General features: G+C 44.3%; 2 protein-coding genes across 2 annotated transcripts; one reads left to right on the top strand and one right to left on the bottom strand.

The window, feature by feature from the left end:
- The first annotated feature begins 4,305 nt into the window (after nt 1–4,305).
- On the top strand, nt 4,306–6,357 carry LOC112096965. Its single transcript, XM_024181216.1, has 3 exons — nt 4,306–4,793; nt 4,920–5,152; nt 5,240–6,357. The coding sequence occupies exons 1-3, from the start codon at nt 4,306–4,308 to the stop codon at nt 6,355–6,357; spliced, it is 1,839 nt and encodes a 612-aa protein (XP_024036984.1).
- Nucleotides 6,358–14,438: 8,081 nt separating this feature from the next.
- LOC112096964 (G-type lectin S-receptor-like serine/threonine-protein kinase At1g11410) lies at nt 14,439–16,231 on the bottom strand. The gene is made up of 3 exons (XM_024181215.1): nt 16,168–16,231; nt 15,189–15,272; nt 14,439–14,611 (listed from the first exon to the last, which is right to left on the bottom strand). Exons 1-3 carry the CDS (start codon nt 16,229–16,231, stop codon nt 14,439–14,441), a joined length of 321 nt encoding a protein of 106 aa, XP_024036983.1.
- Nucleotides 16,232–18,563: the final 2,332 nt, after the last annotated feature.

Here is an 18,563-nt window from a genome sequence, read left to right as displayed (position 1 = left end):
CTGTGCACACAAATTAGTTAATATTTACTAGCCATTAATTTTATTTCACAATTGATAAGTATGAGGTTGTGAACCTTGGCCTCACAGGCAGTTCAAGTCCCTACAAAGTATTGTGGTGACTTAATTTTTTTTTCTCAATCATGGAAAATAATTGGGTAAAAATAGTCTTCTCCTTACGAAGTATAAGTGAAGTAGACACCTTCGAATACTGAAGAGGATAAAATTTGGACAGTTCTATATAAGATTTAATGTAAAAACAGTTTAAATAATTGTCTGATTATAAATATCAATAATAATATAATATAATGTTAGTAGTAATCTTATGTAATATGAGTTATAATCTTAAGAATTGTCTCATGTAATTTAAAAAATATATATAAGATTGTGAAATCGCAGCATTAAATGTTTTTTTAAACTTTAAATCTTTGCTACAAGACGTATTATTATTATTTTTTACAATACTAAATATATAATAATAAGTCTACACTAAATGGTGGTTTCTTGGATTGAATGCAATATGCAAGCTTGACACGAGAATCCTGAGTCAATGGGCTCCAATATATATGTGTCTGTGCGTATAATATAATAACTCTCATCCTTTTATTCTTCTTATTATTTTCTGAATTTCAGATGGGAAATCTTGGACTTGTTCCTTCACATTTTTTCATTTAGGGTGTTCCAATTTTTTCAACTAGGAATTAAGCAGGCTTTTTGTCTAGCGGAATGATTCTTATCATGGGTGCAAGAATTTTAAGGCAAGGCAAGAGCACCCAAGAGTTACATGTTTCATTTTACAAAATTTTCGTGCACTTTATTATTCTTTCCAATAAATGAATAATAAATCCAAAAACTTAACGTAAAAGGGTATGAATTAACTTACATAATTAATTAAGTGATATTATTAAATTTATTGACAAGGATTTATTCTCTTATTTATTATTTTGACACTTTTTTAAACGATGCGTCTTAATTCCTTAAAACTCTCTATCATGACAGACGTTTTCCTGTTTAAACTTCACAATTCCTGCTTCTTTCGATTTATTCCCTAACCATCGTGAACTCTTCTTCTCCGCTTTAACAGTTAGCCACTGCAATAAGTAAAATTCTCGCTAAAACTAGCTTACCCCTTTAAGCATGAACTTCAACAACAATAACAGTCCAAAGAAGTTAACTTATTTAAGATTAATAGTCCAAAGAGGTTAACTTATTATTTTGTAATGCTTCGCGATTTCACTATGGTTTCATCCTCTGCTTGTTAGATTTGTATGAATTCATGGCTAAAAGACATTATGAATAGGAGAAACATAGTGGGAAAAAAGTTGTACTTTCAATAGCTTTAGCAAAGAACGTATTAATATGACATTTTATGAAACATGTGGTGGGCATCAAAAAATTGTAAACTTAAAAAAAAAATAAATAAATAAAAGAAAAGAAACTATCTTTATAGATAATCATGAGTAGATTTGAAACCCCTATTTTATTACCGTTCACACTATAATAGTGTATGCCAGTCAAAGTACTCCAACAGCAGGAGGTCAAGAAAGCATTGCTTTGAAGACAAGAGGAAAGTTGCGAGAAAATTGATGAGAATAAATACATAACAATTATGTCATATTATAATCACAAGAGAGAATAAATATATAACGATTATGCTAAATTTTGGAGACTGATCGCTCTTCTGAAACTTCAAGCTTCATACAAAAATCCAGTTAACGGCCTTCAAAACAAATATCTTCTTCTTCATAATCATCATTTTCTAAATTTCAGATTCAACTCTTGGACTCGTACATTCACATTGTGAAAATTTCACTTTCAGTAATCCAGTTGCACCATAGGGCCATTAGCCGTGAATCTTAGATATTAATTAGCTGAGACGTTTTGAAAATGGTAGAAATAATTAAATTAAAAATAATGCATTAAACTAGGCATTTTGGTCTAGTTTGATAGAGGCTTTAGCCCCAAAATAGAGGATTCTTTAAACTAAATTTTGGTGCAATATTCTTAATTGCTAAGAAATGGTCACACCACACAGGGTCAAGAATAAAATTCTTGAAATCATTTCCCAAAAAAGGACTCCATACACATTAAAATAAAAAATTTGCACGCTTCTAAAAGTGAAATCGTTTTTTGGTTCATTGAACAATCTTCTGTCTTCCTGGAGGACGATGTTGAAATGTTCTTACATATGAAAAGCCAGGTTGATTCGGAGGATTTAATGTTGTGGCTTCATTTGTAAGCATGGATACAACATCGTACACGGTGGGTCTATCATCAGCACTTTTTTGTGCACAAAGGAGTGCTAATGTTCACATATCTTAAAAGCATATGCTTGGAGGATTCACCTTTCTAATATTAGATCAATCAACTCCAATGTCCTGTTGCCCGTCAATAGATCCCATGCCTTAGATTAATAATTAACCGTAGACAAAGAAATATATGAAAATTAGCTACACGTAAATAATAAATAACGAAGATCAGAGAATCAGTCTGTTAAAATTCAGTATTCTTCTTGCCGCTCAAAATTTCAAGCATCAACACTCCAAAGCTGAAGATATCAGATATAATGGAAAAGACTCCTTCTAACGCATATTCTGGGGAAACATATCCACTATAATTTGAGAATTAATAAAGGATTGTTAGCAAATTCAAATTCATGCTAATATATTATGAATCTACGAGAGCAAAAATCTGAATTTTTATGAAATTTCGATATGCTTTTATTTATTTACTAAGTACCAAAATCCTACTTGTGTTTGCTTATAACTCATTTCCTCCACTAATTATTCTCGCCATTCCAAAATTTAAAATTTTGGGATTCATGTCTTTATCCAGCAAGATGTTATTAGCTTTCAAATCCCTGTCAATTATCGGCACTTTGGAATATTGATGAAGCTAAAGAAGTCCTTGTGCTATTCCTTCAATTATCTGAGTACAGGTTCCCCAATCTAGAAAAGACTCCTTCAATTATTTGGTTTGGAATCTGATTTACAACAAATAAAGAAGATGTCAGTTAATACGAAAAATAAATAAAACTTCAAATCAAAATTGTTGATGCGAGATTCCAATTCTCCTCGTTATACGACCCGGATCTCTGCTCGATCAACTTCCCCACGACCAGGAGGTCTCCTAGTAATGCTTCTTCTCCAGATATCCCTGCACACACAGACAAGTCAGAGTACGCCGGTTGTTCTCCCGGCGCAAACCCTCCGACGCTCAAGTCAGATATCAAGGTTCGGGGAACGCTTGCCACGGGTCTTGTGGCTTTTTTCGTGGTTTTTTTTTTATCTCAAAAATGCCAACCCTTTTACCTTCGTTGGCTACCTTTTTATAGGCTTCCTCTGAATCCCCGTTTTTTGCTTTTCTCGAGACGGTCTGGGGCTCTGACTGCAGCGTTATGGGCAAACGTGGGATCTTGCGTGTTACGCCATGGTTCAGGGGAAAGCGTGGCTGTCGTGGTTCTGTGAGATCTTGCGTGTTACGCCACGGTTCAGGGGAAAGCGTGGCTGTCGTGGTTCTGTGAGATCTTGCGTGTTACGCCACGGTTCAGGGGAAAGCGTGGCTGTCGTGCCTAGATTCTCGGGCTGGAGAGCATGTCTTGCCAACTGCTGTCGACCGGGTCTCCTCGCCTATCGACCTCTAGCCGGAATGGTCGTATGCCTCTTATAGGAAATTGGCCTCGCGGATGACAACATCGTGGACGAACAAGATATTTCTGCTCCTGTTCTTCCGCGCACCAGGCTTTCACGGAACACACCGGTTCGCAGAACTCTGCCATCCGATATCTGCTCGTCATTCCTGGTCTCGTCGACATATTTATCCCAAACAGTATCTCTCCCAAACACCGGTCCCCCAGTTTCTGGTGTTGGGTAATGTAGTGGACCAGCAGTGGAAACTCGATAGTACTCGCTCGCGTGGGATTAGAAAAGGCTGCCAAGAGTCATGTCGCATTTAATTGCGGACGAGGTGACGTGGCAGAAATCCCCCCCTCCATGTGAATTTCAAACCGATGGTTATGAGGCCCTTGGGATTCGGCACAGTTATATGCTGGCAGCCCAAAAGTCCGTCCTCATTTGGAAAGCCTAATCCTCTCGAACGGCATATTCACCATTCACTCCGTCTCCGTCTCCGTCTCTGTTTCTCCGGCAAAGAAGTTCCGGCACGAAGTCCCCATCCTTGCCTTTCTCCAATTGAAGCAGTACTTCAGGTATTACTTCTCTCTCTCCTCGGTCTCGGATAGTTTGTAGGTAACTTCTTTTTTCTTTCGTTTGGGTAGTAGTTGGTGGTGTTGTGGTTAGAGTTTAGGGAATGTCGAAAGGTAAAGGGAAGGTCATTGAGGTTGATGACGATGAGTTGGACTTCCTGCCCAGTCTGCTCACCGATCCCGCCTTTGACCCCGAGATCCCCTTAGAGCCCATTAGGTCTAGTGTCAGGACTAGTGCTAGGAGCACGTCTCCCCAAACGACCTCTACGAGCGGGAGTAATGGTGAGGGTGGATCTTCTGGCTCCGAGGATACTTTGAGTGAGGGTCGAGGAGATGATTCTGGTGAGGCGTCCCCATCAGGGGCGCCGCGACCCGAGGGGAGGAGTACTATAGGAGGTAGAGCCCTATCGCGGGATTACGCTATTGATTACATGACGTGCACGACCACGTTTGATGAGCTCGAGGACCTCCGGCTGAGGTATAGCATTCCTGGCGAGATACCTCTCAAGGTCCCGGGAAAGAAGGATGCTCCCAGCCGGCCTCCTAGGGGATATGTTACCCTGTATCTGGACAGCTTTAAGTACGGGCTGAGGTGTCCCTTGCAACCTTACTTTGCCCGGATACTTAACGGGCTAAATCTAGCTCCTGGTTAGCTGAATCCCAATGGGTGGAGAGTGCTCTCTGGTCTGTTCATATTGTAGGACAGATGTTGCCAAAGCGAGCCCACGGTTGATGAGGTGAAGCACCTGTACCAGCTAAAGAGCAGCCCCAAAGATGCCGGCTGGTACTACTTCCAATCTAGCGCCAAGACAAGGAAACCTATAACCGACCTCCCTACTGGTGGTGGTGGGAATTGGAAGAGAAAGTTCTTTTTTGCTGGGGGTCCTTGGGGTCAGGTCGCACAAATGGACGAGAAGGATTATCGGGTCCCACCCCGTTTCACGGTCCCAGGTTGCCTTCTCGCTCCAGATGCCTTGTATCCATAGTTGTTCTTGTTTTATTGGCTTGTTTCTAACCAAGTGTCTGTTTGTGTTGTAGTTTCTTGGGGCGTTCATTTCCCACTCCGACCTGGCCAGCTCAAACGGGTTGAGGCTGTGCTAGTCAATTCCTGCTCGAGCCGGGAACTGTTAACCACATACAACTTGCTCGAGTCTCGCTTGATACTTCCTGGCCATAGGATGGAGGACGCTGTGATTGGGGCTCTGACCCGAAAACGTTCTCGACCTCCAACCACGAAGAGGGACGAGAGTAAGGATGCCCCTACCGCAAAGCGGGCCAACATCGTGCAGCAGGCCCCACCCTTGAAGATTTTACCTCCGGCTCCTGTAAAAGTCGGGGAAGCTAGTGGAGTAGCCACAGATCCTGCTACCTCTTCTCCTCCTGTCGGGCCTCGATCTCGCTTACCTGACAGCCGAGCAGAACAACTGGTCCCTTACCTCAATGAGTTTACTAAATCCGTGAGCAATAAGGACCTGGAGGACTTTGACGGCCGCACCTTGGGTGAGCTGGTGGGGGCCATGCAGCATAGCGCTTTCCACCTCAGCTGCATGACCACCTATTACAAGGCTAAGGTTGGCCGCTACGACCGGAAGATGAAGGAGGATATTCAATCGGCGACGAGCAGAGCTGACGTTGCCGAGAAGAAAGCAGCGGAGCTGAATCTCGAGAATCTGAAGCTGATAGAGCAAGAATCACTTGCTCAAGCAAAAGCCATTACCCTCGAGGAGGAGCTTACCAAGGTCAAGGAGGATCTGCAAAGGCAGAAGGCTATGTATGAGGCTCAGCTCGAATCTCTCCGTGACTCCCACCGGGCTCAGGTCGAGAACTTGGAGAGGGAGGCCGACAACCAGTACGACCAGGGACTTCGGCATTCCTATCGTTGCATCATGGCCGTCCTCGGGAAGCAACACCCTGACCTGAAGGTGGATGACCTTGCAGCTGGTGTCGCTCGGCATATGGATGAGGAGGCGGCCAAGAAAGATGCCGAGGGGGTAGAGCCGATCGTGATTGAGGAGGAAAACTCACCTCTTCGTGCAGTCCCTGCTGAAGTTGGCGAGGCGAGCACCCCCCCGGACGCAACTGGCGATACCCCCCCCGCACCTGAGGAGGTTCAGCCAACCGATGCTGCTCGGCTTACTGATCTGCCGTCTTTTTGATATATTTCTTTTATTGTAGTGGACAATGTTTATGAAGATTATCCCCTCTGTTAATTATTAACAAATTAATAAAAATATTTTTTGATTACTTTCTTGTGTTGTAATTACGAATTAATTTTCGCTTGAGAATCTGCTTGTCTTCGTCTAGATGAGCAAGTTCCGGCTTGGCTCAGGGTTTGGCCGCATGCCTTTGAAGATTTTCCAATGCCTGGGATTCGGTTTGCCTTCGCGCGGTCGAGCAGATCCTGGCACGCTTGGCTTCGGTCTCGCCATAAGACAGGCTTTGAGACTTGGCGAGCCTTTGCATGCCTTGGGAATTTCTTCGAATGTTTTGGGAGTCTGCTCGCCTTCTCGTGGTCGAGCAGATCCTGGCATGCTTGGCTTCTGTCTCGCCATAAGATAGGCATTGAGACTTGGCGAGCCTTTGCATGCCTTGGGAATTTCTTCGAATGTTTTGGGAGTCTGCTCGCCTTCTCGTGGTCGAGCAGATCCTGGCATGCTTGGCTTCTGTCTCGCCATAAGATAGGCTTTGAGACTTGGCGAGCCTTTGCATGCCTTGGGAATTTCTTCGAATGTTTTGGGAGTCTGCTCGCCTTCTCGTGGTCGAGCAGATCCTGGCATGCTTGGCTTCGGTCTCGCCATAAGATAGGCTTTGAGACTTGGCGAGCCTTTGCATGCCTTGGGAATTTCTTCGAATGTTTTGGGAGTCTGCTCGCCTTCTCGTGGTCGAGCAGATCCTGGCATGCTTGGCTTCGGTCTCGCCATAAGACAGGCTTTGAGACTTGGCGAGCCTTTGCATGCCTTGGGAATTTCTTCGAATGTTTTGGGAGTCTGCTCGCCTTCTCGGGTCGAGCAGATCCTGGCATGCTTGGTTTCTGTCTCGCCATAAGATAGGCTTTGAGACTTGGCGAGCCTTTGCATGCCTTGGGAATTTCTTCGAATGTTTTGGGAGTCTGCTCGCCTTCTCGTGGTCGAGCAGATCCTGGCATGCTTGGTTTCTGTCTCGCCATAAGATAGGCTTTGAGACTTGGCGAGCCTTTGCATGCCTTGGGAATTTCTTCGAATGTTTTGGGAGTCTGCTCGCCTTCTCGTGGTCGAGCAGATCCTGGCATGCTTGGCTTCTGTCTCGCCATAAGATAGGCTTTGAGACTTGGCGAGCCTTTGCATGCCTTGGGAATTTCTTCGAATGTTTTGGGAGTCTGCTCGCCTTCTCGTGGTCGAGCAGATCCTGGCATGCTTGGCTTCTGTCTCGCCATAAGATAGGCTTTGAGACTTGGCGAGCCTTTGCATGCCTTGGGAATTTCTTCGAATGTTTTGGGAGTCTGCTCGCCTTCTCGTGGTCGAGCAGATCCTGGCATGCTTGGCTTCTGTCTCGCCATAAGATAGGCTTTGAGACTTGGCGAGCCTTTGCATGCCTTGGGTTTTTCTCGGTTTCGAGCGAATGAAATTCCGCGACGTTCCATTAATGGCAGGATTTGACTTACATGAAATTGTTCGGACATAAAACGTGAAAGATAAACGATAATGAACATGAGCGAAAATAGCTTTCAAACGTGAACAAGTCTTACTGGAAGTATTTCCGGAGGTGTGCTGCGTTCCATGGGCGTTTCACCTCGTGGCCGTCCGCGCGGACCAGCTTGTAAGCTCCGGGTCCCGCTATCCGCTTGACTCTATATGGCCCTTCCCAATTCGGTCCCAGCACTCCTTGAGTCGAATCTTTGGTGCTCTGATTCACTCTTCTCAGTACCCAGTCTCCGACCCTGAATTGCCGTATGTTCACCTTCTGGTTATAATACCGAGCAGCCCTTTGTTGGTAAGTGACTGATCGCTCGGCTGCTTGCTCCCTCCTTTCCGTTAGCAGATCAAGATTCAAACATATCTGCTCGTCGTTCTCCTGCTCATTGAAATGACCTGTCCGTGTGTGGTCGTTCCTATCTCAGCCGGCACGACCGCTTCATGTCCGAAAGCCAAAGCGAACGGTGTCTCCCCAGTTGCGGTTTTGTGGGTTGTTCTGTATGCCCATAGCACACCTGACAGCTCGTCAACCCAAGCACCCTTTTTTGCTCCGAGCCTGGTTTTCAGAAGCCTCTTGATGGTCTTGTTGGCTGCTTCTACTTGTCCGTTCGATTGAGGGTGAGCAGGCGAGCAATACTTCAGCTCTATCCCGAGGTTCTGGCAGAAATCCCTGAAGCTGTGATTATCGAACTGCCTGCCATTATCCGTTACCAAGGCATAAGGGATCCCGTATCGACAGACCAGGTTTCTCCACACGAAGTCTGTTGTTTTCTTCTCTGTGATCCTGCTAAGGGCTTCCACCTCTATCCATTTCGTGAAGTAATCTATAGCAACTATTGCATGCGTTGCTGCTCCTCGTCCTTTTGGCAGTGGGCCGATCAGATCAATTCCCCATTGAGCAAATGGCCAAGGGGAGGCCATGGAGGTGAGCTTCTCTGGTGGTTGGTTGGAGAAATTTGCAAAACTCTGGCAGCTTGCACAACTCCTGGTCTTCTTTTGCGCATCCTGGTGCATTGTCGGCCAGAAATATCCCTGCCTTAGAACCTTGTGGGCCAGGGACCTCCCGCCAGAATGATTTCCGCAAATTCCTTCATGTACTTCTCTCAGCACGTAATCTGCGTCGTCCTCATCCAAACACCGAAGGAACGGTAGTGTATATCCTCGCCGATACAGTACCCCATCGATCATCGTGTATCTCGAGGCCTGGGCTCTAATCTTCTGAGCTCGCAGCTTATCTGGTGGTAATACCCCGTCCCTAAGGTATGAAACTATCGGGTCCCTCCACGAGCATTTTTGTTCTATCCGTAACACCCCCAAATTCTGCTCGATACTTGGGCTGGACTTCACCTCCAGAGGGACCGACTTTGGCATTTTTGGGTCGGCTACTGCTGCCATCCTCGCCAAAATGTCTGCTCGACTATTCTGCTCCCTGGGGATTTGTATCACCTCCACTGCCTCGAACTTCCCCATCATCCGTCTGACTATCTTCAGGTACTGTTCCATCTTCTCCTCTCTTGGTTGGAATCTTTCACTGACATGATTCGCAACCAGCTGGGAATCGGTTCTGATCTTAACTCTGTCTGCTTTCACGGCCTTAGCCAATTCCAGACCTGCTATCAAGGCTTCATACTCTGCCTGGTTATTTGTGGCTGCAAATTCCAACTTTACAGCATAAGAGATCTCCTCCCCCTCTGGGCCTTCCAGGACAATCCCTGCTCCTGAACCCCGCTCCCCTGATGACCCATCCACAGACATCTGCCATACTTGAGTTTCGTCACCGCCTGTAGCTGCATCTTGTTGATCTAAGTATACTTCGGGCTCTGTGAATTCAGCTACGAAATCGGCCATTGCCTGGGCCTTTATCGCTGCGCGGGGTTTATAGTCAATGTCGAACTCGCTCAGCTCCACAGCCCACTTGACGAGCCGACCAGAAGCATCTGGCTTGTGAAGAGTTTGACGCAATGGCTGGTTTGTTATTACCGAGACCGGGAAGGCTTGAAAATATGGCCTCAACTTCCGAGCAGCAACCACAAGGGCAAGCGCCCATTTCTCCAACGGTGGGTATCTGGTCTCAGCGTCGAGCAGGGCCTTGCTGGTGTAGTATATCGGATACTGAACTTCTTCTTCCTCTCTCACCAGAACAGAACTGGCGGCCCGATCCGATACCGCCAAATACAGATACAACTTGTCCCCATCCCTCGGTGTGGACAGCAGCGGAGCTTGCTGTAAGTATTGCTTCAAGTTTCGGAAGGCTTCCTCGCATTCTGGGATCCATTCTGTTTTCTTTCCCCTCCTTATCACTTGAAAGAATGGCTGACACTTATCTGTAGCCTTGGATATGAATCTGCTCAACGCCGCCAACCTCCCCGTGAGGCTCTGCATCTCCTTCAGGTTACGAGGAGACGTCATTTGCACAATCGCCTGGATTTTCTCGGGATTTGCTTCAATCCCCCTATGGCTCACCATGAATCCCAGGAATTTCCCTGACTCGACCCCAAAAGCACACTTCTCCGGGTTGAGCTTCATCTTATACTTCCTCAGAAGCTCGAATGTCTCCTCGAGGTGTCTGACGTGTTCCTTCGGGATTTTGGACTTGGTAATCATGTCATCCACGTACACCTCCATGGTTTTCCCGATCAACGGCTTAAAGACTTTGTTCACCAGCCTTTGATAGGTGGCCCCAGCATTCTTGAGACCGAATGGCATCACCCTGTAACAGAACAAACCTTGGTTAGTGATGAAAGCCGTGCTCTCCTCATCCTGCTCGTACATGGGGATCTGGTTGTATCCCGAGAATGCGTCCATGAAGCTAAGCAGACCATGTCCAGCCGTTGAATCTACTAGCTGGTCGATCCTTGGTAAAGGGAAGCTGTCTTTTGGGCACGCCTTGTTGAGGTCTGTGAAATCCACACACATCCTCCACTTGCCGTTTGCCTTCTTTACCAGCACCACGTTTGATATCCATTCTGGGTAACTGACTTCCCGAATGAACCCTGCTCTCAAGAGCTTTTCCACCTCATCATTTACAGCCTCATACCTCTCCTGGTTGAAGCACCTCCTCTTCTGCCTTACTGCCCGAGCACCCTTCTTTATTGCCAGCTTATGACACGCTACCTCAGGGTCAATCCCTGGCATGTCTTCATGTGTTCAGGCAAACACATCAGCATGAGCCTGTAAGCATTTCACCAACTCCTGCTTTTGCTCTCTCTTAAGTCTCGACCCGATTCTGATCGTCTTTCCCGGGTTCTCTGGTCCCATGCTCACTGTTTCCAGATCCTCTACAGGTTCTTGTCTGCCAGTCTTGTTTTCCACTCGGGTATCGAGGGATGTTATCTGCATTGCCTCCCTTGCTGCCGAGGAGTAGCAGCTTCTTGCGATCCTCTGGTCTCCTCGTACCACTCCTACTACCCCATTCACCCGGTACTTCAGAGCCAGATAATGGTTGGACAACACCGCTTTGCTCATCCTTAAAAATGGACGACCTAAGATCATCTGGTAAGGACCTTCCTCATCCACTACGACAAAGTCCAGTATCACTGTTCTTTCTGTCGGGGGGCTCCCAATTGTGATGGGCAGTTCGACCACACCCAGAGGAACCAGCTTCCCTCCCCCGAACCCCTTCAAGGAGGTGTTGGTGTATTCCAACTTTCGGTTGGCTATTCCCATCTCTTCCAGGGTTGACTTAAACAACACATCAACTGAGCTCCCTGTATCAACCAGTATCCGGTCAAACTTCTTGCTAGCGACCGTAGCCCTGATGACTAAGGCATCCTCGTGGGGGTATAGAATCCCTTCCTCATCCTCATCCGTCCACATGATTGGCACTTGCCTGACCCTTGCTCGTTTGGCTGCTGGGGTGTTGAGGAGTACCTCTTTACTGGTCATGGCGTACCTAGCATAATTTTTTCTCGATCTGTTTGAATCTCCGGCCAACGTTGGGCCCCCGGCTATCACTCTTACTGCGGGCTGCTCGCGCCTCAAGATTCTATCGCTCTGCTCCCCTTCATCTGTCGTGGCCACCATCGGAAAAGTCTCATCCATAAACTCGTCCAGGTACCGATTTCTCACCAAATCTTCGACCTGGGTCTTGAGATCTCTACACTCTGTTGTGGTATGGCCATGGGTGCCATGGAACTTACAATAACGTCCTCTATCCCTCCTGTTGGGTAGCTTTGTTATTGGTGTAGGGGGGTGCAACAGCCCTCGATCCTTTATGGCCTCGTATACCTCATCCAGGGACATCTTCAAGGGAGTGTACCGCCCATAGTCCTGGTTCTGGTCAATCAGATGCACCGCTCTTTCTCTGTTTGCCCCGCTCTGAGTTGGGGGCGGTGGAAGTACTTCTGGTCTGCTCGTCCTGCCACCGTGGGAATGCTGATGAAGACCACCAGATGCCGGATCATTTCTTGTCCAAGGTTCCCTAGCTGGGGGACGAGGAGGTTGCGCCCTGCTGTGCTGATACTGTGGTGGCCTCTGATGAGGCTGGTAAGCGGTGACCCTACCTCCTGCTCCACTACCGGAGGCCTGGTGGTCCCTTCTCCTGATCGGCCCATTCCCTGGTAATGCTTTCTTCTCTTTCCTCCCCAACCCTTCTAACTGGTCTGTCTTGATCCGTGCAGCCTTCTCCTCTTCAATCTCGATGTCTCTTTTAGCCTGCTCGTATGCGGCCGCATACGTTTGAATAGCTGGGCTTCTCAAATTGTACCACAGCCTTCCTATCTTCACCCCTTCTTTCAATCCCCTTAACGCCTGAGGGTGGTTGAAGGCTCCCAAGTCGAGGACAGCCCGATGAAACCTCTTGATGAATTCCCGAAGGGTTTCTTGCTCCCCCTGTTTCATGCTTTTCAGCTCCATCATGTCATCTTCCGGTGACATCGCCCCACTGAACTGCTCTGCGAATTCCTGGCACATCTGCTCGAAGGTTTTAATGCTGCCCCGAGGAAGTTTCCTGTACCATTCTCGTGCACGTCCCTCGAGGAATAGTGGGAACACCCTGCACCTTTGGGGTTGAGATAGTCCTTGTACCCCAGTTATGTCGTTGAAGCGCTCTATGTGCATCAGCGGATCAGTTCTTCCCGAGTATCTGAGGTCGGGGAGGCGGAAATCTCTCGGAATAACTGCCCTCATGATCTCCGCTGCGAGCGGCGATTCTCCGTCCAGCATTATCCTCCAACCAGGGGCTCTGTTCCTCCCTTGCATGTCGTCAATTATCTGCGCTAGTCTGCGCACTTCCTCCTCCAGCTGCCCTGCACGACCAGGGTCACGTGCTGCAACTTGATCCCGCTCTTGCTCTACATCTTGCAAGTGTTGCCTCAACTCTGTTTCCTCTGCATTCACCACCCCGTCGTCCGCGTCACAAGTCTGTCTTGCCGGGGACCGCTCTCTTTCTCTATGAAATTCTCCCCGTAGAGGTACGTTACCCCTCTCACCACCGAGTCTCCCTGTGGTTTGACTTCTCCCCGCACTATCGGGACCTGGTGCCACTCCACCACCTCTCACCCTTCCCTCTTGGGTTACCCTTCGCTCGCTCCGCAGCTCATGCAGGATGGTTGTCAAGGTCTCCATCTGCTTTTCCATCCGTTCCATCCGGTCGAACATGACTTTTTCCCGTGCTTCGCTGACTATCTCCCTCAGCGTCACGGAATCGTTAAGCCTCATATCACCCCCTTGTGCACTACTTCCTCCTGTCTCCATTGCTTTTCGCTTACTTCACCCCTCTTCTTGCTATCAACAGAAGCTTTTTGCTCTGGATCCCCACAGACGGCGCCAAAATGTTGATGCGAGATTCCAGTTCTCCTCGTTATACGACCCGGATCTCTGCTCGATCAACTTCCCCACGACCAGGAGGTCTCCTAATAATGCTTCTTCTCCAGATATCCCTGCACACACAGACAAGTCAGAGTACGCCGGTTGTTCTCCCGGCGCAAACCCTCCAACGCTCAAGTCAGATATCAAGGTTCGGGGAACGCTTGCCACGGGTCTTGTGGCTTTTTTCGTGGTTTTTTTCTTTTATCTCAAAAATGCCAACCCTTTTACCTTCGTTGGCTACCTTTTTATAGGCTTCCTCTGAATCCCCGTTTTTCGCTTTTCTCGAGACGGTCTGGGGCTCTGACTGCAGCGTTATGGGCAAACGTGGGATCTTGCGTGTTACGCCATGGTTCAGGGGAAAGCGTGGCTGTCGTGGTTCTGTGAGATCTTGCGTGTTACGCCACGGTTCAGGGGAAAGCGTGGCTGTCGTGCCTAGATTCTCGGGCTGGAGAGCATGTCTTGCCAACTGCTGTCGACCGGGTCTCCTCGCCTATCGACCTCTAGCCGGAATGGCCGTATGCCTCTTATAGGAAATTGGCCTCGCGGATGACAACATCGTGGACGAACAAGATATTTCTGCTCCTGTTCTTCCGCGCACCAGGCTTTCACGGAACACACCGGTTCGCAGAACTCTGCCATCCGATATCTGCTCGTCATTCCTGGTCTCGTCGACATATTTATCCCAAACAGTATCTCTCCCAAACAAAAATAATATCCTAATAACCCGAATTTTAATATATTTAATTCAAATTGTAGATTTACAAACCAAAGATGAAGAAGTCCAAGCTTTTATTAGGCATGTACTCGCAGACCAGTATCTTTTCGTCTCTATCAATGCAGCAACCCAGAAGCCTAACAAGATGCTTGTGCCGAACCTTTGCTATGACCGAAGCTTCATTTTTCAACTCTTGCAATCCTTGACCAGATATTCCTGGAATGATATTTTTCCTCTTAAAGTAAGATTTTATAAACTACTAGCTAGCCTATCCTAAATATATATCTGCACGCTGTAGGTGTATGCGGAGATAAAATATCTTGGGAGAATGGCACTTTCTCTCATATATATAATTTTGTGTTTTACAACTTATCAACTACAGTTTTTACAGTACCCCATGATCCTGTTGATGTCTTTTTTTTTTTGTTTGCGATCGGCTGACGTGTTTTGGTTTTCAAATCAAATCCAAATAAATAATTTTTTTATGGTATGGTTCACATTTTTTTCTATAATTAGGCAGTATTGCTCATTAGAACATGAAAAAAAAAAGGTCGGCTGTCGACCAAGAAGAGTTTTTCTGTGGCATGTTTTGATATCAAGGGTAATATTGACAATTACAAGTGGCTAAAGCTGAAAACTATAAGAGAAAAAAGTGTCAATTCCTGAAATCTTTACCTTATAAACAGGTCCAAAGCCACCTTCTCCAAGCTTATTTGCTGCAGAAAAATTACTTGTTGCAGCAGAAACGCTGGAAAAGCTAAACAAGGGTCATCAACTTCCTTTTTTTCTCTACCTTTTCCATGCTTATTTGTTTCAGCAATCTCCATATTATCAGCTTTTTGGACCGTCCCCAACTCAAATAGCACCAAATCCTCAGCTGAATGGTCAAGTAAAAAATGAAACTAAGACTTACAACTTTTTTTTTCTTTTTTATTCGAAGATATATGTAATACTAACCGCAAGCTTGAAACAGAATGAAAATGATAGTGTTTGGCTAGAGAAAAATTCTTTCAGAGAAATATTTTCATCATTCTAGAACTTTCATTAATCAATTGTATTAATTACATCTGGTATTTATATATGCTCATTGGCTACAACAACTTGTAACTAATTATGCTTAACTAATTCTAATATTTGACTTAACATCGGCAACAAACATTCAATACATTATAACAAACTTAACCAACTATGCTAAGCTGGCATTTGAGCTGTTGCATTGGTCAGTAGCTTCTGATGACGTGTTACAGCTGAGCCTTATAGGCTTAAGCTTAATCTTTTCATGCTTTGCACAATGAGCTGCTTTAACAGCCCATCTCAAACTCAGGGACAAGCATGTACATTGAGTTTGGCTCTCAGATGGTTCAAGTGTACAAATGATGGTGGCTTAGTCATTATATCTGCTATTTGTTCCTCACTTGGTATATACTGAATTGTCAGCTCTCCAGCAATGACTTTGTTTCTAATAAAGTGCATATCAATTTCGATATGCTTTATTCTTGAATGATGGATTGGATTTCTTGCAAATTCAGTGGCATTGATGTTGTCACACCAAATGGTAAGGCTTAGTTGTGCAATGAACACCAATCTCAGCAAACAAAGATTGCAGCCAAATCAGTTTAGCACTAGCAGATGCTAATGACCTATATTCACTCTCTACACTTGATCCAGTGACCACTAACCTATATTCATTCTCTACACTTGATTTAGTGACCACTAAATGCTTCTTAGATGACCAAAGATCAAATTATTTCTTAGGTTGATGCAATAGGTACCAATAGATTTCCTACCATCTAAATCAGAAGCCCAATCAGTATCAGTGAAAGCAATAAGCTTCATATTGCTTCATTAATTTGAGTCCATAGTCTTGTGGCTTTCAAAATCTAAGAACTCTTTTACATGTCATTAGATGTTATAATGTAGGAGCAGAGACATACAGACTGAGTTTATGTACAGAGAATGCAATCTCAGGTATGGTGGAGATCAAATACAGCATTCCTCTAATAATGTTTTTTTAGTGTGTAGGTGTTAGAGTGCAATTTATGCACTAGTTTTGCATTATTTACTTCCCTTAATATCAATGTTTTGCACTTAATAATAGTGATTTACTTGTGTTTTACTTTTGTAGGTGCAATTCTATTGATTGATGATAAAATTGAGCTATAAGATGATGTTTAAGGATGATTGTTCTCTTGGAGAAATTATGAGAGTCAGAAGAACTTTGTTAATAAGGCGTGGGCGCGTGCTGTCAACTGCGGACCTGCAGTTTTTAGTTTAACGTGTTTTGTATTTTTGGTTATTTTTGTAATTACGAATTTAATATTTCAGATATTAGGATTTTATTTTAAATAGAATTCTAAAAGAGAAGAGAGAGAGAGTATTTAAGGGAGGAATTTATTGTGAAAAAGGGGGATTTTTGATTGGAGAAAAAGAAAGAAACCCTAGATCTAATTTTTTTATTCTCTCTATGAAGAACTAAACTTATTTTTCTGGTTGAAGGTTAATGAACCTTTGATTCATCACTACTGTGAGATCTTTCTTATGCTTTAATTGTTTTATGACTTTTTGGGTATTTGTTTATTCTCTGAATTAGTTTCATGATTATGTTTGTTAATTAGGTAATTGGCCACTATTTAATTATCAACTTAATCTATTGTCAATTAAAGGATTCATCGTATGAAGAATTTAATGTTTGTGACAAATAACATAGCAGAGAGTTGTGTTGTGAGAATAAACAATCTAATTTAAATGAATCATCATATGTGTTGATTAGGATTTGGGTCTCTCTGGTTTTTCAGGCTGTCAATTGATTAAATCCTATGATCGTATCTAGGGTTGTCCATTGATTAGGGAAATAACCAACGGTCGTACCTTGGTTATCGACTAGTTAAGGAGAGATTGGCTATTAGAGGGTCTCAATAGCTATAACCGGTCTATTCATAAGTAATAATAATCTATATTTGAATCAATGATCAGTAGTCGAATCAAGCTGAGTTAATTCCTTCAACCAGAGTTTTCTCCAATTTGAATTACAACTTTAATTTGCATTCTTGTTATTTTAATTTGATTTTTACTATTATCAACAATTTCCCCATTTTACGTTTTACGTTTCAAAAGGATTTAAATAATTACCGATCTCTGTGGACACGACCCTGCTCAATCACTATACACAATTTATTTAGAGTAGGAATTTATTTTTGTTGGCTTCGACAACCATCAGTAGGATCAACAATATATTGTCTAAAAGCTCTTGAACTTCCTTTTGTAGCTTCAAACCAGTACTCATAGGTGTGTCAATGCCCTTGCAATCAAGCATAATAACTTTGGATAACAAATCTCTGATGTATTTCTTCGGTGAGAGATAAACATAGTCAGTATCATAAAGCACTTCAATTCTTAGAAAGTAAGATAATTCGCCAAGATCTTTTAATGTAAAGGTAATATTGAATTTTTCAATGAAACGTTTTAAATCTGTACTGTTAGGCCTTGTGATTAAGATGCCATCAACATAAATAAGCACCATGATCATGGATATATTGGTTCTTTTTATGAATAAGAAAGTGTTAGCTCTTTAGTTCTCAAAACCCCATTGTAATAAACATCCTTTAAGCTTCTCATACCAAGATTTTAGAGCTTGTTTAAAACCATATAAGGATTTATAGAGTTTGCAAACAAAATCAGTCTTTGTAGCATAGAACTGGCTGTTCCATAAAAACTTCCTCTGTTAGGTCTCCATTAAGGAAGACATTATTGATATCAACTTGCCTAATTGTCCATTGATTCATGGAAACTAAACTTAATACCACTATAAGAATAGCTGGTTTAATCATAGGACTAAATGTTTTAAAACAATTCACCCCTACAATCTGCTGAAAACATTTAGCTACCAATCTCGCGTTGTATTTTGCTGGGCTGTCATCTGTTTTGCACTTAACTTTATACACCCATTTGTTGCCAACTACTTTATGATCAGCTGTTCTTGGAACCAATGACCATGTACCGTTATTTATTAAAGCATTATATTCATATGTCATGGCTGCCAACCACATGTGATCATAAAGAGCTTCATGAATAGTATTTGATTCCTTATGAACAAGGGCTACAATATAGACCTTAGGTTTGAAAATAACAGCTTTACTTTTAGTTATTATTTGATGAGTATTGTGTTGAG

Source organism: Citrus clementina, unplaced genomic scaffold, assembly GCF_000493195.1.
Source record: "Citrus clementina cultivar Clemenules unplaced genomic scaffold, Citrus_clementina_v1.0 scaffold_7, whole genome shotgun sequence".
NCBI lineage: Eukaryota > Viridiplantae > Streptophyta > Magnoliopsida > Sapindales > Rutaceae > Citrus > Citrus x clementina.
This window is presented reverse-complemented; position numbering and strand designations above follow the sequence as displayed.